We start from the raw sequence: 27,400 nt of genomic DNA, 5'->3' as shown, positions 1-27,400 counted from the left end.
TTTATGCTTTTATATAGCCTGATAAGTGAATATAGCTTGATACAATTTTTTGATCAAAATTAGTCTTGAAAATTTCCGATAGAAGGCGCATGATCGCTAAATCATTTCCTTACCAGAGAGTTGAATTTTGAAATATAAACTTATAAAATAAAATTTTTTTTCTACTCTTCTATAAAGCTTATCTGACATTTGTTATGAGTTTATTTAATTACTAAACCAATTTTTGTTTAATAAAACATGTTAAGTTACATACACATTTCTAAAAAAAATAAAAAATTTATATATAAGCCAAATTTTATAATTTTTTTACATCAAATATAAATTCTAGATTATGAAAAGATTTTCTATAGTTATTTTTAATATTCTAATAATTGAACTAAATTCAATTATAGGATTTTTTTTTGTTCCTTAAAAATTTTAATTTCAGATCAACGTCTAAATAAAATGTTGATATAAAACCATCTTTTTTTTAAAAAATTGCAATTCGCATTTAAAGTATAAAAAAAATTTATTTCAATTCGGCTACAGTTTTTTTTTTACTTTTAGATTCTTATAAGAAAATTTTAATGACTTTGTCCCAAATTTATAACAAAAATATTTTTTTCAAATTTAAAATTCACAATGAATCAAATTTTTTTTTCGTATAGACTGATATTAAAAATAAATAGTTAGTTTTTCGTTTTTTATCACCGTAGTTCCTGATAAAAATGTCGGCTGATATGAAGAACATGAAGAAGAAGAAGGAGTAGAAAAAGAAGCTTAAAATTAATTAAAAAAAAAGAAAAAAGGGACGTGACCGGTTCAATAACACGTGACATATTTCAGCTGATATTGAGCCGAAGTAAATAAAAGAGCCGGGATAAAATAGTACACACACATGTACTAAGTAACGGCATGAATTTATAACTGAGAAATATGAACATCTTTTTGAAAGTAACTCCACCCCGTGTAACCAGATACTTTTGCCGGGATATGCTTTATGTGGTGACACTCGCAATTCGTGTAGACACACGACTTGAACATGACCTTGCCGCGGTTATACGAGGAGAGGATGCCCCCCGTGGTGCTACGACGAATCCCGAGGAACATCAGTGATATGAGTCCACTGTATCCTACATATAATCATAACTATAAGTGTATACATAACACCATCCAACAGGACAACAGAACAGAAGAAACCATCCCAGAAACTACTACTGTTATTTCTCTGACAGTGACACCGACAAAATATATAAGATCGTTTTATTTACCAGGAAACCACCGCGGCCCAAGGAATGCGTTTATATGCAGTGTAATATATAATACGTCTAAGCAACCCTGCGCTGAAGGAATAACTCGGATTTCGATCTAAGCGATTAATTATTAATTAAAAAAAATTACTTTTAATTTAAAGCTGTTGGAATTCAAATTTGTCGTTTGAAAATCAAAGATACAACACAAGCAAGTTTGTGTTTCTTTTATGACCACTCTTCAATTAATGACTCAATCTTTTGGAACAGCCTACTCTTTATGGAGGCCTCGAGGATCTAAATCGCAAAATATTACCGCTTCCCAGATAATTCTTCGAATAAGTACGCTGTAACTTTTAAATGTCTGATTTATACTAATTCCGGGTTTATGTTCCACGATAAAATGTTTTATTGGAGAGCCATTGAAAGTAACAGTTTAGATTTGGGCTTGAAGATAATATTTTTTAGTAAATTAAAGTAAGATACCGACAGGTAATAAGGCCTAAGGGATGTTTGAGATGAGATGAAAAATATCCTATTTAATCAACAAGTTTTCATGTTAATCATTATTCAAGTACTTTTTTTTTAAATATTGATAAGAAATGGTTTCTTTTATCATAAATAAAAATAAAATTACTTGTTAAAAAAGCTTAATAATTATGACATTTTATTATAGTCGGATAATTTCGGCTTATTTTAACATAATTAAATAATTTGCACTATAATTCAAACATCTTCAGTACTATTTTAAAATTGATATGATTATTGGTCTCGAATACCAATATATATTAATTTTAGTATGCTAAATGAATATAACCCTTATTTTTCTACATTTAAAATATTTTTTATTTATAGTAAAATTAATTCCTTTCCCATTTGAAATGTTTAATAGAACAAGAATAAAGAAATAAAGTTTAGAAAATCCAAAAGTGCATGCCTCATAACGCTCATTCATTTTTTAAGAAAAAAATTAATTGTGTAATTGATTTGAAAAAAAAAAATTATAATTAAGTGATTTCTTACAGAGTATTTTTTATTTTTTTTTTTAAATATCGGCGCCCTTTTTTCTTGTCATATGCGCACACAGTCTAAAAAAATCTAGCTTGATCAAGTGGCGCCATAGTTTTCACGTGACAAATAAGAAAAGTTCGTTTGGCTTTGTACGGTTGTATCGTAGTGAATTTTAATAAAAATTCACTTAAAAAAAAAAAATACGTAAATTAGGCCACTAATATGAAATACGGACCCAGTTCATCGAATTCTTAAACTAATAAAAAAGGTCCGGTCTTGAAATATCAATTTGTTTGGGAGTAATCGTTGGTACATCAAAAATGGGGTGACATCCGAACGTCCACGTAAAATTTTTTTCAAAACGTATTTTTTTTCAAAATAGCAACATGAAATGATTTTAGAAAGTAAAAGATGGTTTAATTTAAGTATTTTTTCGGTGTACATCTACTTATATCATTGTATAAGTGTAATATGGTTGTGATAGAGGCATTTAAAGATCACAAAATTTTTTTACCTTGACGAGTCGAGTAATAAAGCTCACGCGCTTCACGCTATGAGGCGTGCAAATCAGATTAATATTTTATGACTCCAAAATTGAAACAGTGAGTTTAAGAAAAATGATCAAACATAAATTAAAAAACAAATAAATAAATAAATGAAAAATGATCCATAAGTATAAGATAAGTCAGCGATATTTGATGTAGCGTCCAGCTGCCGTGGTTCCAGTGCGTAAGAAATATATAACGATACTTAAGGATTAAAAGCTTTACTTAGCATTTGCAGAGTAAGAGTGAGAGTAAGAGGAATAATCAAAGAAAAAATCCTTATGATATCGTGTACGTGATACAGATCCCAAACGCACTTTACGATGTCGTGTTCCCGTCGCATTAGTCAGCCGACGATGTCCGGCCCAAGACACCTAACCGGCGGGTGTTGCTGACTGCAGTTGCTTCTGTTGCTACTTTAATATTTACCATCCACATCTAACAGCAACAGCACACAAGCTGAACTGAAATCGTGGGTCGTGGATCGTGGCATGGTCATACCCAGTAAAAGTATAAGTATGAGAATACATAACAGGGGACCTGGACTTTTGTTGCTTCTATTGGTTGAGTGGCCGGTGGCTAAGGTTTTCTCGACTCGGTCCTACTTAAATGACGCATTTGTGCTCGGTCTTATCCCATGTATGTTTTTATTAAGTATCCGAGGTTGTAAATTATTATGTATTTCTTACTCACGGTTAGCCACGGTTTGAGGCTTGAGACGTGAGGTAGGAAAGCTAAATCTCAAAGCAATAAAGTATCTGGTGAATGTTTCGTAATTAAAACAGACACAGACAGCCAAACTTTTTATCTAGATGAAAGATGCTATTTTAAATTGTCTTGTGTGATTAATTATTTGTCCAGAGGGTTATGGAGATTTGAGCTTAACTTACTTCAGTGGTGACGTGTCGAAATTTCTCACGATAAGATTTGGAAAAATTATTTTTTATTATTAATGTTTTTTTTTTTTTTTAATGTTACAAAATGTCAAAATTTATTTGTAGGAATTTTAAATTTAAGTACTGAGAAAATATTGGAGATATTGAATGAAATTTTCTATAAAAAAAAAATCTTATGAAATTTCTCGTATTCTTTATCTTTAAGCCATAAAGTTTGATTTAAAAATAAAATTCTGGACTAGAAAAAAAAGCACATTTTGGTTATATAAATTTAGAACTAAAATTTTGAGTGAAAAATTGAAGATAAAAAAAGTCATAAGATATCTTTCTTTTAGGAAATTTAATTTTCTACAAAAAAAGTCTCAACTAACTTTTCCGTATTTGTCATCTTTGTTATAAATTTGATTTAAAAACAAAATTATAGACAAAAAATCACAGATTAATTATACAACTTTATAACTTTAATTCTAGGTAAAATATTAAAGAGATTTATTTGTTTATTTATTTATTTATTTATTTCTTTACATAAATACCCAACAACAGTAGCCAATAACCGGGTCACTAGAGAATAACTTTAACGTCCTTTTACAAGATTATATTAGATATAAAAGAAAAGGTATAAACAATAATGTTTTAATGCACTTGCATTAAAAAATAGGAAATGAAAAACTGAAAAATATGTGTTTTTTAAACATCTGTTGAAATTTTAAAACTTAGCCAAAACAATTTAAATTGGTAATGATACGTTATTTAGTCGAATGATACAATTTAATATCGAAAATCTTTAGGAAAAAATATTTGAATTAAGCCAAGTTTCATTTAAAACACAGACGTTACAATGAGATAAAACAATGATATAATATCATTTTTGTATAAAATTTTTTTTTCATTGAAAAAGATCTATACTGACTTTTCCGTATCTCTTATTTGTTAGCGACAATTTTCATTAAAACATAAATATAAATTAAAAAAAAAAACTCACTTTTGTTGTAAAAACTTAGTCCCAATTTTGGATAAAATATTAAAGATATAAAAAAATGATAAGAAATTTTTTGTAAAAAATTTTGACATATTTCTGACGAAATTATAACCAAAAATTTTTTATTAGTTCTTTTATAAACATTTAACTGTTTAAATCCAACATTTGAATATTGTATCACTAATTTGAACGAAAAATATTAAAAAATAATATCACTTGAAGTTCAAAATGAACTGCATCTAAAGATATGGCATTAAATATTAAATTGATGCATGAATCTCCATTTAAATAAAATATAAACATAAATAATCTCGTAGCATGCAGCAAAACTAAGATTGTAGTATGCCAATAAAAAGATACATCAGAGTAGAGGTAATATAATGCCATGATCCAGATTAATGCAAGAAGCCAGGGAGTAGTCACGTAGTGCGTCCCACGCGCAGCGGTGTCCACCGTTCATCGGTGACAGCACACCACACTGTGTCATTCATAAAATAAAACGTTACATGGGCACAGGCATTTGTATACGCAAACAATAAAACTAAAATAACTTTTATCGCCTTGCATATTTATAAATTCCAACCAAATAATACAACAAAGTTTAATCGTAATGAAGAAATCAGATACACGTTAGTGTCTCAACCCGAGTATCTCTATAACTCACCGCCTTCCAACGGCCCAATCATCATTTCATTTAATTGAGCAATTATCCGATCTAGAAACCTTTCAGTGTCTGCAAAGCTAAATAATTCAATACACAATGAAACTTTATTTGTAAGTTATGAACATCAATTTTGGATCTTACACTTCAGTGAGATAACACATTTTATTTTACTTATATGGCTTACATGTTAATCAATGTAATTAAGAAAATAAGGAAAGTTTTATCTCCTGCGTATTTAAATAATTAAATTCATTTTTTACGCAGTAAAAAATTTTGCGTCAATGCGTCAAAAAAATTTGTGTTAAATATTTAACACTTTTTTGTGTCAATTTAACACTTTTTTGTGTTAATTTAACACAATAAATGTTAAATTTACATATAAAAGTGTTAAATATTTAACACAAAATTTTTTGACGCAATGACGCAAAATTTTTTACTGTGTAGTTATATTTAGTTTCATTGAAAAGGTTTTGATCTAAATTTGTAATTTATTATGATAAATTTTTGGAGTAGTTATAAAAAAGTTTAAATCCAAATTTGCATACCTTAAGCGCTCATTTTATTTGTAAATTTTTCAAAGAAGATAAAATATACAAATTTTCACTGAACCCCAATATTACGTTCAATTTTTCGATAATTTTATGTCAAACAATAGAAAAAAAATTATCTCAAATGTGCACTATAAGAATAAATTGAAACGATAATTATAATAATGAGTTGATCTAGACGTAATTATAACTATACTAAATTCTTTTGCTGATTGATTGCCGTTAATACAATCTTTAATAGATTATTTTTTGTTACTCACTTATCGGAACATAAGAAGCCGTTCAATTCCTATGAAAAAATATTATTCTCGGAAAAATTTAAACGAATTTTAAAATTGAATATTAAATAAAATTAATTTGCAATTAATTTACATGAAAAAAAGTAAACTCTGTAATATTCACTCGGATTCCGGTTAATTCTTATAGTTTCAAACAGTAAAGCGGACATCGGGGTGGCAAAAATATAAATATTACAGAACTTAATGTAGAAAGTATAAAAGCCACAGTTTATAATTTTAATATCCAAAATATACATTTTACCAGTCCAAGCAAGTCAATAATTACAGTTTGATTTTTAGCATTGAGTTTAAAATTTACCATTTTACTTTGTAAATATTGACGTTGCTTGTATTAGAAATTTACTAACTTTATTTTATACTTTTAACTTATCATAAGATCATTTTTTAGGCACGAAATGATAAATATCAAAGTCTGAATTCTTAATTATTATTCTTTAACATTTTAGACATTCACATAGCGAATATTACTGTTTGAAATAGTATTTTCTTCCATGTAAAGAGTAAATTGTAACGTTTAAATGGTAAATATTATAAAGTGAATAGTAAAATCACGATTTTATTGTTTGAAATGGTAATTTTTAGCAGTTGATCATTACTTATTATAAATCGACTGTTATTTATTTCAGTTTACTTTTTTCCGTGTATTATTAAAATTTTTTTTTTTAATTTATTCTTGTTACTTTATTAACAATTTGTAATTTTCGGTAGTCATATAAAAATTACAGGTTGCTAGTTTGCATCATTGTAAAATGTCACAATAATTTTCAAAAATCCTTCCATATAAAAATTTTCTACTACTAAAAAAATTTCAACATTGAATCTTCCGGGAACCTTAACTGAACTGCTGAAAGCAAACCACGTGCTAAAAGTGTCCACGTGAGAGTAAATTTGTATGTAGTTGAAAGTGTGTGCGAACGCACGGTAAGAGGTCGCATCAGCGACCACGATTTACTTCCTTAAATAAAATATTAAGTATAAAAGATTTCCGACTCTTTGTCAAGATCTGTGTTAACAGTGTTCTGTTTCGGATTCACTACTGTAGTTATATTATAAACTTACATTGAGACAAAATATAATCACTTGGATTGGTATTGGGACTCGGATGGGGCGCGAACCCGGTCCCTGCCGGAGTTGTATAATAATGTAACGCATATGGCGATACTTGTAAGACTCAGCGGGAACTCTCCGCGGGGCGACCGCATAAACGTGTATACAGTACATAATACAGTAGTGAGAAATATATTTGAATCGCCGAATACAAACTACGATGTATGTGAATATTGTTGTGTTCTTATCCTGGGCCTCATTCACCGGTTTGCGGGCTGCTACTGTGTAAAACATGGTACAAAAGAGAAAAGAGACTAGACCCGATTGCGATGTTCGACAAAAGACACAACAGGTACGGAAAATTTGTTTTGTGGTTTGGGCAAACTGAATTTTTGAATAAATGAGAGTTCAACTGGACTAAGCGATTATGCAATCCTCGTAATATGTCGAATCCGATTAGACCCAATCCGGCCCCCTGGAGCTAACTGAAGCTGAGGGTAAAGATTCGAGATTACTGAATCACTTATTCGCTGGCAAACATTGGTGATGACAATGTGCTCTCAATTTGGAGTCAAGATCCTCAGGCAGACAACTACTTAGACGCTAAACTGCGCAAATCAACCGAAGCTTTTCATGCGTTCGTGAACAACGGGTCTAGGTTTGAGGTTCAAATGTGAAGGTATGAAGAGAGGAGGATTAATGTAAGTGGTGATGAGGTGAAAAGTGAAAAAATAAGGAAATTGAAAATCCTGGTAATAGGAATTAGAATTTTATTACGTAATATATCATGCGTCTAAGCAATCCTGCGCTGGAGGAATAACTTGGAATTCGATCTAAGCAGTTAATTATTCATTAACATTACTTTTAATTGTAACTTTGGTGATGGTAAAGCTGCTGGAATTCAAATTTGTCGTTTAAAAATCAAAGATACAACACAAGCAAGTTTGTGGTTCTTTTATGACCACTCTTTAATTAATTCACGGAAAAAAGTAAACTGTAATAAATAACAGTCGATTTATAATAAGTAATGATCAACTGCTAAAAATTACCATTTCAAACAGTAAAATCGTGATTTTACTATTCACTTTATAATATTTACCATTTAAACGTTACAATTTACTCTTTACATGGAAAAAAATACTATTTCAATCAGTAATATTCGCTATGTAAATGTCTAAAATATTAAAGTATAATAATTAAGAATTCAGACTTTGATATTTATCATTTCGTACCTAAAAAATGATCTTATGATATGTAAAAAGTATAAAATAAAGTTAGTAAATTTCTAATACAAGCAACGTCAATATTTACAAAGTAAAATGGTAAATTTTAAACGCAACGCTAAAAATCAAACTGTAATTATTGACTTGCTTGGCTTGGTAAAATGTATATTTTAAAAGTAGAATTTTTACTGTTTCAAATGTTCAATTCTCCCAGAGTGAGACCCCCTTCTCTTTCATCTAAGTTCCCCTTCTCCACATAATATGGACTATACATTGAAATGGCAATTTTTACTGTTTGAAACTGTAATTTTTTAAGATGAAAGAGTCGTTATTTACTATAGTGACAGCTACTAATCACTTATTTTGGATATTAAATTATAAATTGTGGCTTTTATACTTTCTACATTAAGTTCTGTAATATTTATATTTTTGCCACCCCGATGTCCGCTTTACTGTTTGAAACTATAAAAATTAACCAGAATCCGAGTGAATATTACAGTTTACTTTTTTCCGTGTGACTCAATCTTTTGGAACAGCCTACTCTTTATGGAGACCTCGAAGATCTAAATCGCAAAATATTACCGCTTCCCAGATAATTCTTCGAATAAGTACGCTGTAACTTTTAAATGTCTGATTTATACTAATTCCGGGTTTATGTTCCATGATAAAATGTTTTATTGGAGATCTATTGAACGTAACAGTTTAAATTTGGGCTTAAAGATAATATTTTTTAGTAAATTAAAGTAAGGTACTGACAGGTAATAAGGCCTAGCTAAGGGATGTTTGTGATGAGATGAAAAATATCCTATTTAATCAACAAGTTTTCATGTTAATCATTATTCAAGTACTTTTTTTTTTAAATATTGACAAGAAATGGTTCCTTTTATCATAAATAAAAATAAAATTACTCTTTAAAAAAGCTTAATAATTATGACTTATTTTACTATAGTTGGATAATTTCGGCTTATTTTAACATAATTAAATAATTTGCACTATAATTTAAACATCTTCAGTACTATTTTGAAATTGATAAGATTATTGATCCCAAAAATGTCTTTTAGTAATAATAAACATTAAAATTTATCAATAATTTCCTTTTTATTAAAAAAATCTCATAATTTGGCTTTATAACTCGCGGGCACCTTGAATGTAATACAAAAAAATGACAAAAATGAAAAGCTTTGAAATGTATATAATATAACAAAGTAAGGAAGACTGCGTAGGCGAAAAACGATAAAAGGATAAAACGGATAAAACAGAAGTGCATTTACCAGCACATTGAGAACAGCGACTGTCGACCATCCCGAGTTTTAAAAATAAAAGGAATCGATATACATTTGATATCGCAAAACTTGTATAATATGTATACCAATGGGTAAAAAATCGTGTAGGAAAAAGAGCAAGAGGGTAAGTATCCAGATACATGGAGACTGCTCAACATCGCTACTGCATTAGCGGCACTACTGTCTCCATTACCGGGCCGCGGATACGCTGGAGCTTATATCTCTAAAGATATCGTTCTCTGGCTACCTACCTCTCGCCTATCTCTGTCACCAAATATATTGCTGACTAACAGCCTACTTGGTTCTGCTTATTCCCTTCCCGTGTTAAATGTAAAAGTAGCTCCCGACTTCTGGCACCCAGTACCACGGCATTTCATGAAACTAGATAGAGATGTTCTCGACTCAAGTTTCGAGCCCGACCTTCTATAAATTATTTTTCAAATTTTGTTATTTTTTTTCGATGATGAAATTGAACTCTCCATGAATAATCATGATGATAAAAAAATTGATGACTAACTTTTAAAAAATTTTATGAAATGGCTCTATAAAAATATTTGATACGGCCATATCTGGACCAACATGTCCACATATAATTTTTAATCTAATAAGTTAAATTAAATTTTTAATTTAATTACTAATGTTCTGATTTGTTTATATCTATTTATATAAAAAATTGTGATTTTTACTTCCAAAAAGTCGTTTTAATGGAATGGTATCGATTTTAAAGCTATTTATGGAGAAGTAAACACAATTTTTCGAAAAAATCAATTTTTATCTTAATTTATTTTTTAATCTCATTTTTATCTTATGAGAATTAATGAAATGAAAATTGCAGCTTTAATATTGTTTAGTTTAATTATAATTAAATTAATTTTTTTTTCGGCTGGCAGTTGGAGAAATTTTCTGTTTTTTGAGCAGCCATGTATAAAAATTTATTTCTAAATACAGCTTGAATAAGATAGCTGATACTATATTGTTTCGCTCGCTGACTGCCGGTAATACAATATTCAATTGGTTATTTTTTATGATTCACGCATCGAAACAAAAGAGAGCATCATTCAATTCGTGCAAAAAAAATACTATCCGCGGAAAAATTTAAACGAGATTCAAAATTGAATTGTAAATAAAATAAATTTATTGTAGTTTATTTGTATTTAATTCATTATCAGAATTTCTTTTTTTTTCAATTTATTCTTGTACACAGTAAAAAAATTTTCGTCAAATTTAACACAAATATTTGTGTTACTGACTGTTTTTACACAAACTAATGTTAATTCAATATTCTAGTGTGTTAAATCAACACACGAGAATGTGAAATTTTACACACTAGAGTGTAATATTTTACAAAAAAATTTTTACACTCTACACAATGACGAAAAATTTTTTACTGTGTAGTGTACAATAGATAAATATTTATTTTCTACCGATGTTTGATATAAAATTATCAAAAAATTGAAAATAGTATTAAAGTTACTTAAGGCCTGCACATTTGGATCTACAAAACTTTTTCATGAATAACGATAATAAAAATGATGACTACAATATTGTTTTAAATTTTGTTTCAGAATGTTCGGCAGCCTGAAACGTTGCGCGCGATGTCAAGCAGCAATCCTGTCATCAGAGCTGGTGATGCGAGCCAGGGAGCTGGTGTTCCACGTCCGATGTTTCTCCTGCGCAATATGTGCGGTCCCGCTGACGAAAGGGGACACATTTGGCATGAGAAACGGCGTGGTCCTGTGCCGCTCTGACTACGAAATGGGTGCTGAGATGCATCCCTCTCAGAGTCCCCCAGTGCCCGTTTATCCTCCGGGACCTCATTATCCCGGGCAGTCGTTTCCGTCCCCGGACTTTCTGCACCATCAGCCGCACCATCATGGCGTCCCGAGCCATCCTCACCATACCATGCATCCTCAGCATCCTCATCAATTAACCCACGCCAGTCCAGTACCACTTCAGCCGTCGACGCCCTCAGGTCCTGAAGTAGGCTCCCCGCCGAAAGTCCCCTACTTCAACGGGACTGCTCAAGCTGTCGGTGGAGCTGCTGGAGTACCTCCACCCAGACAAAAAGGTCGTCCGAGGAAAAGGAAGCCCAAGGATTTAGAAGCTATGACTGCTAGTCTAGGTGAGCAATCAAAAATTTTTCAACTCAAAATTTTAATGTTTCCGAAAAAACTTTTTAACTTATTAAAAAAAATTTTAGGTCTTAAATTATCAAAAGAAATTTTTTTTTTTTCTAATAAACTGCTCATAAATATTTCTGACATTGTAGAAAAATTTTAATGTCTACTTTTTACATTTAATTGTTCATAAATGTTTGAAATTTAAAAATTACATTTTTTTTTTTAATTTAAAAAGAATGTATCCTTTTTTTTCAATAGTAAATTTTCCATCATTGATTAAAATTATAAAATTTTGTAGCGATATTTTTTCTGAAATTATCAAAAATAATTTAATCTCATTTTTTTACACATCTCGCGCGGAAAAATATGTATGTGAAAAATAGATGTTAGATAGATGTGACATATACAATATATATGTGTGCAAAAAAAAAATATGTTAAATATATTTTCAAATATATGTCATCAAACATTTTTATATATATGCCAATATATATTTCAAATATATCTAAATATAAAAGTTACATATATTTCCGTATGTATGTTAACATATATACGTAGATATATACTAATATACATGCCGAAATCTATATGATATATATTGACATATATATGTGCTCATTTATAAGCATTGAGAATTTTTTTGCGCTGTTTCTTTTACAATTATTAGAATTTCAAATTTAAAAAAAATTTAATTAAATAATTTCAGAAAAATTATTGAAGATGTATTTAAACAGACATATATTTCAATATATATGTGCACATATAATTTTACGCAAAAAAAAATATGTTCAAATATATACGACATATATTTTTATATATTTTTACATCTATATTTTTGTGGAGTTTCGAACTGCTTGTTATGAATATTTTTCACAATCTGATAGATCATAATATGTATTCATTGTATTAGAATTTAGTGATGATTGAGTGATTAAGTGACTGAGTGTTTAACACACTACATTATATATACTACTTTATATATATACTTTATATATACTACTTAACACACTACTTTATATATTATATATTAAGATTTTTTGTATCAATTTTGGATGGCCGCAAGGAGTGTCGACTTCATGGCCAATTAAATAAATAAATAATAATAATAATATATTGACATATATTTTTCACATAAATATTTTTCCGTGCGGGATTCTTTACATTTAATTGCTAATAGATTTTTTAACGCGAAATATTTCAACGAAAATTAAATTGAACCATCAAAACTTGCGTAAAATTTCCAAATTAATCTCTCTTTTTTTAAAAAAAAGTTACAAATTATGACATCTATGAGACTTTTTCTCAATTAAAAATAAAAATACTCAATCATTATTACCAGGACCATGAAAAAGCTACCTAAAAATCTTTTTCTTCCCTTAAACGTGTGATTGCAAACCATCCCAAACCAAAAAAATCACACCTATATGTCCAATTATTCTCAAACAAAAATAAAAAATATAATTTCCTATTCAAGTTTGAACAAATTGAATTTAATCATAATCTTTATCCTGTCTCGATTGGAATAACATCAATCCAGGCGGCTCTGTGTCTTATGTCTTCCGTCTTAGGTCTATCTACATTATTCCCGATTAGGAAGCGAACATACAATATATCCATTCGCACGTGTTCTCAATGAATGAGAATAAGGAGTAAATAGTTGTAAAAAAAACGTATACATTACACGCGTCATTACCATGCCCCAGACACACATGCGCGGCTGGTGCTCTAAGACAAAGCAGTTGTGACTGAGCAAGTTGTGTTACTTTGAAAAAGAGCTACAAAAAATGAACAAGTAGGTGTCTTGAGTCTTGAGTTAATACAACTACTGCTCCACGGTATTATATAGGTTCAGCAAGCTCACCAGCCTCTCCATGGGTCGAAGATGCTTTTAGATGAATCACTTCTCAGTTCGTGGTACTTGTCTTTTTTTATCGGCACAGACTAGACCCGTTTCCTAAACTTTAAATTTTCTCAAACTTACAAGCTTCCAATGTCTTGTACCATAAAATAATAAAATATATTATAAGAAACGCTGGTACACAAATTTTTTGCTTGCTTTTTCGGTGCTCTGATTTAGTGGTACTTTTTTAACTAGGCTGGCTTGAGGGTTCCTCTTGGGTGATTGCGGTCGCGTGGCACTAAAAAAACTACACCGATTCGGCGCGAGCAATAACCGAAACGAGTAGACATCGTACCGACATCAACCTTTTTTTGGGGTATCGGTTATGCTGGATCTATAAATAAACTCTGGTGGGATTCGAGTACACTCGGAAACTTGGTTTGTTGATTGCAATCGGGATTTTGTTTAGTGTTCTCAGTATTTTGCACGCCTCATAAAGCTCAGCGTTTGAAGTTGTGCTTTTCACTCTTTGCTTGTTTCTCAAGGTCAAACAATATTCACAACTTTTTCATTAAATTTAAAAAAGCAATCACTTTGGACGGCTCAAAGTATGTAATTTTTCACTAACCATGAGAAAATTACGGTTATAAATGTTATTTATAGTTCTATTTTTTATTTTTTGTCGGAAACAGGCTCAAAAATTTCGTTTAAGTATAAAAATAAACTTGTAAAAATTAGCTCTTCATTTTAATATTAAGAGGCTCCACATCGCACTTATAGATTTTTCATAAGAATAATATAGAAAACATTCTTTTTGCTTCTTCTGATTTTTGTTACATATTAATCAAAGATCATACAGATAATTTTGTGGAAAATTTAATGTTCTACAAAAAATGTTTTTTATAATTTTTTTATCAATTAAACCCTTTAAAAATTATTTAAACTCGAAATTCAACTCATACAAAATATTGAAATTTTTTTAACTTTGTGGCGAATCTATTTCATTCTGAAATTTCGCTGCTAAAAATAATTTTTTTATTTTTTCTACAGTTCTGAGATTATCTCAATCAATTTGTAACAGCAATTTCAAAAAAGTTTGTTTTAGGAACTCATTATTAATTTAAAAATTTAATTAAATTTGTACTATTTTACATAAAATTTGCTCAACTCGAAAAAATAGTTAATTTGCACGAAATCTTTTAAACTTAAGGTACATTTTTCTGTTAACTATATAGACACAAATCTCACAAAATTTCAGCTAAATTGATAAATAATTTTTAGAGTTACAGCACGAGTATTTTTGAAAATACAGCTTCGATAAAATCGCGTTCAAAGTGTCGGTATAATAAATAATTAAGGTTCTAAAACTCTCGAATATGTAAAATAACACTGTGAATATTCAAAACTTTTATTTTTCCTCTTACCATTGAACTTTCAGCAGTTTGAATTTTCGAAATATGAATTAAAAATTTCAATTTTTTTTTAATATCTAAAGGGATTTCCTTCCTTAATATTTTACTCAGTCGACGTTGATAATCTTACGTGAGTCCGATTTGTAGCGATTTTATTATATGCATCCACTTAACTGTACATATAACTCTTATTTTTTGTGTCTGTTTTGTCATCTTAAGGTTTTCTTCTCACGAAAAGCAGCACAAGACTCGGCTGCTGCGGATCGGTGCGATCGCTATCGAGTTCTCGTGGTACAAGGCAAAACAACCCGTCGAGAAACACAAACGTTTTACACAACATGAGGTTAAAACGTACGTACCAACAGAGAAAAGAGTCCTCGTAGTTTTTAAAGTCGAGTTTTTCAAGGTCGAACTGCTCTCAATTCAACATTTACTATCTGTCTTTCTTATAATTTATTTTTATTCTCATTCTTTTCCCAGCAAACACTCTACTCGGTATTTTGTATTTCTGTGTACGTCCTTTATTTTTTTTCCCTCCTTATAATTTAGTTCCTCAACGAAACAGAAAGATGGTGCCTCGAGCAATGGTGATTTACGGTTAGCGTAGGCGTCCAGCGTTTGCCACCGAACCCTGATAAAATTTGTCCACTCGACATAAATTCACGAGTACGAGCATCTCCAAGCTGCATTATATTGGTTGTTATTTTTTCATTTTTGTTTATTTCTCATTCATACTCACGCGTTAACTTATCATTATCATTATCATTATCATTATCACACAAAGTTGCTTGTGTACGTTCACCAGCGAGATCATGCATGCACACTCAACTCAAAAAGTTCAATCTCAAAACCAGTTCCCAAGTGCAGAATTGCTCACCGTGGGAAACAATAGCTTTTCTCAATTCATTTTCTCACATCAGATCGAGCTGTTACGTGCAGATCCATCATCGATCGCCAACTGGCTCTAATAGTTCTTATTTTGGATCGGAACATTTCGTTATCTAGATAGTGTAAATTTCAAGTTACTCTGTACAGTGTATGGTGTATAGAGTACACGCATGTCCAATCTCAATCGTTACCCAATTTGGTAATGAAACCGCGAGAAATTTTTTCTTTTTATTGCCAAACACTCTTTTAGAAGCGTTTTAATTTTAGAAACTTTTGTAACTTTAACTAATCATTTGACAATTTTTATTTTTCATTCTGCACTTTTAATTGAAGTATCTTTTTTTTTGACAAGAGTAGATGATTTTTTCTGATGTGGTTTTTTGAGGCATGATTATAAATGGTTACTTTTTGTTTATCGAAAATTTGTGAGCGATTTTTAGTTAAAAAAATTAATTTGATTCGAAAAAAAAAATCTTTAACCTAAAAATTTTTTTGTCTTGAATCGAGAAGGAAAGTTTTTGAATCAATAAAAATTTTTCAAAAAAGCTAAAAAAAATTTTAACCTTATTTTTTTTTTATACTTATGATTACAAATAAAAAATATTTATTATTTAAACATTTTGATCTTTGTTTCAGTTTTAGCTTGAAAACATCATAATACTTTTTCTTATAAAAATTTCATCAATATTCTAGCCTTGAACAATTTTGTAATTTTATTGCATCAATATAAATTTTTAATTTAATTCCCGACATGACTTTAGGATAATACAAAACTTGGTAATTTATTTTACTTGATATTTTATTTCGTTTGTTACTTGGAATATCGTAAAAAATTATGAAACTATGAATACACTTTCTATAAATTTTATAAAAAATTGAAATCTCATTTTTTAAAGTAAATATTTGTCTTCGATTATTGCAATTTTGAGAATGATACTTTTTATAATTATCTCGTAAAAAACTATACTAATTTTACATTCCATAATTACATTTAAAATTTTACTCAAAAATTCAAATTTTAGATCTTGTACACTTACTTTTACCTCATAAAATTTATTTCAATAAAAATTACAAAATACAATTAAATGTAGTAGCCAATAATGTTGTAGTTTATGGATTAACCGATTAGATTCACGGATTAAGTTATCTTGTCTAATGTCTGAATAAAACGAGTCAAGCATGAAAAAATGAAAAAACAAATTAATAAAAGTTTGCGATTAAGAAAGAGAGGAGATTGCTCGATCTAACAAGTACACATTGAACCATACCATGACTATCTCTGTATATATATGTATATATTCCTATACAAGACTACTCTCTAGTAGCGCTGTTTGATGCGTATCACGGCTCATTAGCTCTCGAGTGCAAACCTAAGAAAAGTGATAGCACACACTGCATCCATACGTTTATACATTTATACTGTACTTATACTCATAGTCATTAACAGTATGCAAGTACACAACCAATTACAACTCTATGTTGTATTGTGGTGACTTACTATCATGGAACACACATGCAAGATTACTTATATAAGTATAAGTGCTTAAACATTACCAATTATGGATTATTAATTGTCAATTAAACAATCAAATGATAACAAAAAAAATAATAATAATAACGTGATTGTTTTGTTTGTTTATTTGACTACAGATCTGAATTCAGAGTACATTGATATGCCGTTTGGACGCGGCCCAGGTACGCCGGGTATGCCAGGCTCAAACAGCCGGACCAAGCGGATGAGAACAAGCTTCAAACATCATCAGCTAAGAACGATGAAGAGTTATTTTTCCATCAATCACAATCCAGACGCAAAAGATCTTAAGCAGCTTTCGCAGAAGACCGGATTGCCAAAGAGGGTACTACAGGTGAGTTTTATTCTGTTTCAACTTTTAGATAACTGCTGCTGTTGCTATTGCTGTACAACTGTACATGTAAGCCGTATATTTATATATAGTAGTATAATTGGCTCGCTGCCAATCAAATTAGAATTCAACAAGTCCTAAATCAGTCTTTACTTCACCAACAGTCTTACCAATTATTCTATAAAAGTTACAGTCCTGTTTATAAACCGCAATACCACGCTCAAAATCATTAGATTAGAAAAATTTAACCTTAAATTAAGGACATGAGAGATTTGCTGCCTGATTTTAAGGTTGATTTTAAGTTTTTATGCTCTTGTTGTGTGATTACTGCTCTGAAAAAAAAAATATTTGATTCAAGAAATATATTATCTTCTAAATTTTTTTTTTAATTTATGTACACGGAGAGAAATGTATAGGAACCTTTCCAAAAATTATGAGAATGGTTCCTATAATAAAATTATCATTATAGGTATCAATCCTATGCTCATTATGGGAACCATACCCATACTTTATTGGAAACGTTCCTATACAATAATGGAATAGCTTCAATATATTATGGGAATGGTTCCTATAATATTATAGGAATAGTCCCTATATTATTAAAGGAATGGTTCCTATAATATTATGGGAATGACGCACATAATAATAGAAAAATGTTTATGTTCATAATAATGAAGCAATCACTTCAAAATTATAAAGTAATTATTATATATTTCTTTGCTAGTAAATTTTTTTTTTGTAAATAAAAATTGATAACTCAGTTACTATTGTGTTAGATAATATTGAAAAATATTGTAGTAATTCTAAAGTTTCTCTAATAAAAGGGATATTTCCTCACTATACAATTAGAAGAGCAAAATAGATATGGAAATTCATTGCTTATTTTTACAATTTCATTTTATTTTTAAAACAAATTATTTATTTACAATACATACGTTGAATATTTATTAAATCCACCTTTTAGGTATGTACATTTTATTGTTTATATGAACAATATTAGTTATTTTACATATTTCAAATGATGTTATTGGGAAGCAAGTAAAATTATCGAAATTACTAATAATTTCAAATGCTTCAAATTGGTCATCGAAGTCACAAATAACTTGAGTTATAATGATAAATATCTCAATATTATTAGGCATCATCACTATAATATTATGGGAATCGTTCCCATGATATTATAGAAATACTTCCTACAATATTATAGTAACTACCCGAGTCAGAATAATGAACCTACATAAGCCTACATGAACCTACATGAGCCAGGACAATTTTTAATTGTTTTGATCGATATTTTTATCTTTAATTGTTTTGATTGATCAATATAACCTCGCAAAATATACTTATAGCAATATTAAATAGTACAATACAAATAAATTTAAATAGTAACTAAAAATTTATTGATAAAAAAACTTAAAAATTCAATTTATAAATTAAATAATATCGATCAAAACAATTGAAAATTATTCTGTAGGCTCATGTAGGTTCATGTAGGCTCATATAGGTTCATTATTCTGACTCGGGTATTCTTATATATCATGGGAACCATTCCTATATATTATAGGAATCATGCCGATATTACAGTTATAATTATAGGTATTGTTCCTATAATTATAGGAACAATTCCCATAATTATAGTGACATTTCCCGAAAATGATGGGCACAATTCCCATAGTTTAAGTAATCGCTCCTAAAATGGTATAGGAAAACATTTGATTAAAATTATAGGAACGATTTCCACATTTTTCTCTCCGTGTACAGAATCAAAAAAACTAAATAAAGAAGAAAATTTTTTGATAGAAAAATTTTACTATATCGAAAAAATCTTTTTTAAAAATTTAATTTTTCTTTCGAACTTGAATGCAATATAATATTATTAACGTGTAAAAGTGTAAAAATAAATAATTCAAAGTTTACAAATAGAAATGCAAAAATATCTTTAAAAGCTATTTTAAAAACATCAGTTATTTTATGAAAAAGAAAGACAATAACCTTGCAAGTTATTTACACGAATAAACGTTTAAAACGAATCGAAAAAAAAATTTTTATCCATAACTATAAATACCCATAAGTACTCATACGACATATAAATTCCGGAACCTATGAATTCAAGACGGGTTAAAAGAAAAATGTGGTAACAGTTACAGAAATGAGTGGGTCGTTTTAACGAGGACTAAAGAGGGTAGACGACGATTTGCGTTTAGCTATTGCCGGTCCAGGTTGAAGCTCAACTCTACTCAAAGATGAACAAGAACAAGAATAAAAAAAATAAGAACAAGAATAAGGAGAGGAAGAACACGGATAACGAAGAAAAGCAACAGCGTCGACGGAAATATCACGAAAGCACAGCCGTTCACGTGGACCGGGACGCACTAATTGGGAGACCAGCGTACATACTTGCAAGCACCGTCTACTCAAGTCCCGTGAATATTTTTATAGGGCGTCGTACATAACTCAAACAAGTCCAACAAAATATGAAACTAACTATGTACTTCACCCGAAAAAAATCTAAAACTCTTCTCTAAAATATCCGTGATAAAATACGGACGATTAATCTTCCGCAATGCATCTACTGTTTCCTTCATTGACATTCGCTAAATCACCTACTTTTTTTTTTCTTTTGGACCACCTTGAGCTGAGGGTAATTCTGATTAGAATTTAGAAGTGCGTGTATTTTTTATCGTTGGCTTGAAAATAATATATAAGCCTGAAAATCGGTAGTCGCGCTCACTCTAGAACTTATGTTTATAAGTCTAACCTTACTTGTGATTGTTATGAATGTATCTGTCTTGTACTCTCAACTTTCTGCCCTTGTAGTGTAATATACTATTAATGGCTAGATTGAATAATTTTTTTTCAGCGTTAAGATACTTTTGATCAAAATGAAACAACAAAATATTGAGCTGCCATTTAAATTTAAAAAATTTTTCATGTCAGATAAGGAGATCAAAGAATAAATTAAGTTGAAAAATTTATTTTTTCAAAAGTCATTATGATTAAAAAATTCACAACACAAGCCATTAAAGTAATTTTTTTTCCAAAATAACAATTGATTAAAAAAAAATTTTGATAAGTTGAGCATTCACTTCGGCTGCCCAATTTCAAAACACAGTAATTGACAATTGTAAGATTTAAAAAAATTTTTCTTGTTAAAAAAAAGCTTGCGCACCTAATTGATAAAAAATTTGATTTATGAATAAATAATACTTGAATATAAATATTTTTAAGAAAAAATACTTGAAATTAAGGTTTAAAAGTTATGAGAGGTTTACATACATACACACATACACATACTGTGTTTTAAAATTGGGCAGCCGACTTTTCTAAATTATTATTTTTGTTTAGATTTAAAATGAAAATTTTGATTTTTTTATTATTTTTAATCAAAATATAAAATTGTTATTTAGCCTTAGATTGTCCCAGGCTTTTATTATTGATAATGTAGAAAATAAAAGAAATTAATTTTTTGAATTAATTTAAGCTGAATATCTCAAAGTAAGCTCAAAATTAAAAAATGAATTTTTTTCTTCAATAACTTCCTTTTTTGCCAGTATGCACACAATACATAAAAAAAAAAATTAACTTGATTAACGAGGAAAAATCTTGAACCAAGAAAATAAAATGATTTTGAAGAATTCAATTATTTCGAACCAAACAAAAAAGTTCTCAAGCCAAGAAAAGTTTCCACATTTTGTCGAAAGCACCTCGATGACATCCACAGACGTTAAAAAAGTGGAGTTGAGTAGCGATGGAAAGACATATCCTCACACAGCCATACTGGAATAAAGCGAAAGAGGTCTCCTTTCGAGGACAGAGAATAATAACGGGGAGGCAGGGGGAGGGCTATTGTATTTGGCGCAGAACGACGACGACGACGACTACGAATACAATTCTAAGGGGTTTTGCTTGAAAGTGTGCGCCATCTTGGTTGATATTGATCGCGAGACGCGCGAATACTCGCTCTCAGCTCACCTCCTCTCTTCACCGCCTATAATATACTATATACTGTGTATTATCCACACATATATATCTATAGCAATGGTATATATCTAGCAGTGTTGTGTGCTCAGTTCAGTTCAGGTTTCCTTCCCTTGTTGGCTCGTCCTTTCGTCCGTACGCTTCTAATATCATAGGATTCTCTTGGGTATCCACGAGGGTGGAGACTCACCAAAATGGCGGATTTATTCCATCTCTGTCCAGAAAGACATCTTGTTAGTTTTTATTGTCACTAAGGGTAGTTTGACTCTTCGAAGATAATTGATATGTTTATTGCTTGTTTATAAGCTCGGAAGCTTACGAGGGGTGAAGAATAGTCAGAGGCATTTTTAGAAAAATCAGTTAACTTTTAAGTTGTGAATTAAAAAGTACAAAGTACATAAAGTAAGTTATATTTTTCTCGAAAGTCTAATTAAGGAATTCCGCTCCAAATCTTTCATTAAATAATTATTAACCCTATTCACTAAATTATAAAACTTTTGGACATTAGAAAATCATACTAAGGTACCGGATAGTAAGACTCAGTGAACAGATTTTTACTATGTAGTATATAATGCGTTTAAGCAACCCTGCGCTGAAGGAATAACTCGGATTTCGATCTAAGCGATTAATTATTAATTAAAAAAAATTACTTTTAATTGTAATTTTGATGATGGTAAAGCTGCTGGAATTCAAATTTGGCGTTTGAAAATCAAAGATACAACACAAGCAAGTTTGTGTTTCTTTTATGACCACTCTTAAATTAATGACTCAATCTTTTGGAACAGCCTACTCTTTATGGAGGCCTCGAGGATCTAAATCGCAAAATATTACCGCTTCCCAGATAATTCTTCGAATAAGTACGCTGTAACTTTTAAATGTCTGATTTATACTAATTCCGGGTTTATGTTCCATGATAAAATGTTTTATTGGAGAGCCATTGAACGTAACAGTTTAAATTTGGGCTTGAAGATAATATTTTTTAGTAAATTAAAGTAAGGTACCGACAGGTAATAAGGCCTAAGGGATGTTTGTGATGAGATGAAAAATATCCTATTTAATCAACAAGTTTTCATGTTAATCATTATTCAAGTACTTTTTTTTTAAATATTGACAAGAAATGGTTTCTTTTATCATAAATAAAAATAAAATTACTCGTTAAAAAAGCTTAATAATTATGACTTATTTCACTATAGTCGGATAATTTCGGCTTATTTTAACATAATTAAATAATTTGTACTATAATTTAAACATCTTTAGTACTATTTTGAAATTGATAAAATTATTGATCTCGAATACCAATATATATTAATTTTAGTATGCTAAACGAATATTACCTTTGTTATCTTATTACAGTTCAAATATTTTTATTCATAGTAAAAATAACTATTTTTTGTAAATATTTAATCGAAAATGTCCTTAAAAATAATTAACATTATAAATCTGACCATGTTGATTAATATTTCTCAAGTTGTATCATTTATTGACACGCCGATTGTATTAACTGACTCAAATTTCAAATCTTGTAGATCCCCTGCAGCAAGATATTTTACAAAAATTAAATTTTGGTGTACTTGCACGTAAATGAAAAATAAATCAAAAGTTCAAGCAAGTAAAAGAAAATAGCATATATGCTACTTAACTGCAGTAGATTCAGTTTGATTTACAACAATTATAAATAACCCAGCAAAACAAAACTGCGGTCTATTTCGATACTCAATGAGATCACATGCCGGATGTCTGATAGTATTTATCGCCATTTATGGTGTATATATGTCCCTGCGTGGTGACGCCGCGTAATCAGTCTATGTTTTGCTACGAAGGTCAGATCTCGTGTCTTGTGTCTTGTGTTATGTCTCTTTATCTATATCGTGCCGTACTTATACTAAAGTCTGTATTTATATGTATACATATATACAGAAGGTGTTTACTGTTTGCAGAACGGTAGTCAATCTTAGAGCAATTGCAAGACTTGAATTAATTGGATCAGGTGGCTTTCAGCGGATAAAGAACGAGTGAAAATCAACGCGACTTAAAAGTCTATAAAATGCCGCTGCGACACTTATAACCTCTTCTTCTATAACTCATTTCAATTTGTATTTAATTACACCTTGTGTATTTCTTTTTTATTGACAAATCGGCTCTATTAATTCAATTACTATTTGCTAATGCTATTACCAACGGGGTTTGTTCTTTTATTTTCATCCTATCGATTATTTTAATATTCATTTTTTATTTAGTTATATTTATCTCTAAAGGAAGAAATAAGTTATTTCACTTGAATGTAATATTATCTACAATTCCGTCAAAACAGACCCCGAATTTTCATCAAAAATTAAATTTTTTTTTAATTTAAATAGTATATTACACTACAAGGGCAGAAAGTTGAGATTCCTGCACGAGGCGAAGCCGAGGGCATCATGGCGCGCAGTTCAGGGCTCTCACATTTCTGTCCTCGTAGTGTATGTTAGTTTTCTTGCTATCCGTTTGAAAGTACGCAAAAAATTGCGTTGAAAAAAATTGATGCCTGCCCCCGACATTTGTGGCACGAACGAAGCGAGTGCTGCTGGTCGGGGGGGGGGGGGCAGGCATCAAATACACCTGTCAATAAAGTCAATAGATTTATAATCTATCATATTACTACTTTCTTTTGAGAAAAGATCTTAATTTAATTAAATAAATTTAAAATTATAAATTAACTCTGATTTTAAAAATAAAAAAAAAATATAAAAATGAAATAATAATCGTAAAATGCATAGAAAAAAAAAAATTAAGAAAAAAACGTGTATTTTTTCAAATAATTATTTGTTCAATAATGAATTTATTTATTTGAAAATATCTATCAGAATAAAAAATATTTCTCGTTTTTTTTTGTAATTTAAATATTTAATAAGTCTCATTTCATTAAAATAAATATTTATTTTCTTTAATTAACTTAGTTTCAACCTAAAATCATCGACACATAACAAGACAGATACATTCATAACAATCACAAGTAAGGTTAGGCTTCTAAACATAAGTAATAAGTGAGCGCGACTACCGACTTTCGGACTTTCTGCCGCCTCGTGTCTCGTTGTCTTAGTGTTGGTATATTTTTTCAAACTTTTATATTTCACATTTTTTCACAAAAAAAAAGTTCTTGAGTCGTTTTAATTTTAATTTAATTTTATTAATTAATTTTGGAAAAAAAGTTCATATTTATTTCAATTTTTATAAATATTTGATTTTTTTAATTTTAATAAATCAAAGAATATAATTTTATTTAGAATTAATTAAAAATAAAATACTTAAATAAATAATTTTGTATAAAAAAAAATTTAACAAATAATTTTTTTTGTATCATTCTAGGTATGGTTCCAGAATGCACGAGCAAAATGGCGACGCATGGTCCTTAAACAAGAAGGGAAATCCGACAAATGTGGAAGCGTAGACGGAAACTCATTAAATGAACTTGAGCTGTATGGCAACAGCGCCGGAAGTGGAGGACCTCCTATGAGTCCTCCTTTTATGCTCGGAGGGCCTCATAGCCCTGCTTCACTTGGTTCGCTCGATTGCGCGTGATTTTAAAATCATATATCACACTCCTTGACTAAAAAAAATTTATTAAAATCAATAAAATAAAAACGGTATGAAAATCGTTGAGTCACTGGAACAATTGTAAAAATAATAATAATTAATAACTAAAATGAACAAATTATAAAATCGCATTAACTTACTCAGAATAATTAATGCACTGTAGTTATACATTGTTTATATATATATGAAAAAAATGATATTAATAATATAAAAGCGACCTACGCTCTTATTTGTATTATAGTTAGCAAAAAAAAATGAAAAATGATAAAAAGAAGGTAATTATTAAGTAAATAGATATTAAAGTAATTATAGGTGTATTTATTGTAGACAAAAATAGAAAAAAAATTTGTCGCTAATTAAAAAAAAAAAAAAATAATAATTGAAACAATATCCCGGATGATATTGAAGTCATAGACTTTGAAAGTAAATTCACTTAGGATTAAATTATACGTGATTTTGTATTGCGATAAAATTTTAATTCGAGTGTACGGATGATTTATTTTTAAGAAAAGAAATTATTATTGAAGGAAATTGTACAAGACATGAATTAAATATTTATTATTTGTAAGATTTACCGAGTCAGTGAAATTAATTTTAATAATTAATCTATCAATGGTATTTCTTTGTAAATAAAATTAAATTTAAATATAATAAATGTTATTCATTAAGGCAAATGTTTCTTATTTAATAAGTTACACTTACATTTTACACTTTTTTTTTGGTCCAAAAAAGTCAATTGGTTCAAAATTTTTTCAAAAATCTTGAGAAGATTTAAAAAATAATATTTAAAATATTCTTTGTTTTAGTACAAATTATTTATTTTAAACATACAAACTTTAAAAATATTAAATTTTGGATTTCCAAAATTTGGTTTTGTCAAAATTTTCAAATTCAATTTTAAAAATAAAAATTGTAAATTTGATTAAACAAAATGTTTCAATTTTCAAAATTTGACCAAAAAATTTTTTGAACTAAAAGTTTGAAAATTGTTTTTGTTTATTTTGATTGAAAATTTTTCACTTACCAAATTAGAGACAAAAATATCTAAAATTTTGGCTTTTAAATAATTAAAAAAAAAAGATTTTGATTGTAAGAAATGTTATTATACTAATGAAATTTGTTTACTATTTTTGGAAAAATATATCTTTAATTTATGAAAATTTTTCAAATATTTAAAATAAAAAAAAATGCTTGATCATTTGGGCCAAGATCAGAATTACACAATACAAAAAACTACCAACACAATAACAACATTGAGCTATAGTATAGTAGGAATGTATTGCATCAGGTTGCGGTCGTTAACTAAATGTAATAATTATTTTTAGTTATTACTATTGGCTCCTATAATTATTATAGCGTTATTTAATAAATTCGACAGACAATTGCATTATTATTTTACAAGATGATGAATTTTTTCATTGAATATATTTTGACAATACTCATGAATTAAATTGTTATTATTTATCCTCAACTATCCACATCCTCTTCACCTTCTTTTTTACAATAATTAAGTAGAGTCTCTTTGAATTGATAAATAATTTATCCACCTCTATTTCTGGTGTTATACGGCGTGCAGCAAAAATGGGTTAGAAAAAGCGAGATACATCAAATCAGCGCTTAGATTTCTTCCCAAAGAATAATAATAAATCTGGTGGTTTTAGTTGTGAGAAGAAAATTACCTACATGACTTAAGGATAAAAAAATAAAGTAAGGAGACTGATGGCAAGTCTCTGTAGAATTAAGCGCCGATGGTAGTTTATAGTTAATAGCTAAAGGGACGCGCCATGGAAAACAAGAAGAGGAGAAACTTAGCTTGTACAGACCAAGTATGGTTGATATCTTGACGAGAAGTAGAAAGTCACTGGATATATATACATTTTTCTTTGGGTACTTTACCATGCTGCTTGGGCATGTTATATTTCTTAGTGGACTTATATGTGTCCAGGAACGCGAGGTTCGCACTCGTTGCTGTTATATGAACGATATATACCTTCATGCCGCAT

The 27,400-nt window shown here is 29.3% G+C and overlaps 1 protein-coding gene across 2 annotated transcripts in view; it reads left to right on the top strand.

Moving 5' to 3' along the window:
* LOC123260770 (protein apterous-like) overlaps window positions 1–25,959 on the top strand; it is a 60,132-nt gene extending 34,173 nt beyond the window's left edge. For both annotated transcript variants that reach the window (XM_044722094.1, XM_044722095.1), the window contains exons 4-6: window positions 11,290–11,846; window positions 17,635–17,849; window positions 25,170–25,959. In XM_044722094.1, the coding sequence (XP_044578029.1) occupies window positions 11,290–11,846; window positions 17,635–17,849; window positions 25,170–25,382 (985 nt within the window). In that variant the 3' untranslated portion in view covers window positions 25,383–25,959. The remainder of the gene's footprint in view (window positions 1–11,289; window positions 11,847–17,634; window positions 17,850–25,169) is intronic.
* Window positions 25,960–27,400: the final 1,441 nt, after the last annotated feature.

This window comes from Cotesia glomerata, linkage group LG3, assembly GCF_020080835.1.
Source record: "Cotesia glomerata isolate CgM1 linkage group LG3, MPM_Cglom_v2.3, whole genome shotgun sequence".
In the NCBI taxonomy this organism is placed as follows: domain Eukaryota; kingdom Metazoa; phylum Arthropoda; class Insecta; order Hymenoptera; family Braconidae; genus Cotesia; species Cotesia glomerata.
Note: the sequence above shows the minus strand (reverse complement) of the source record. Positions and strands in the feature narration are given on the sequence as shown.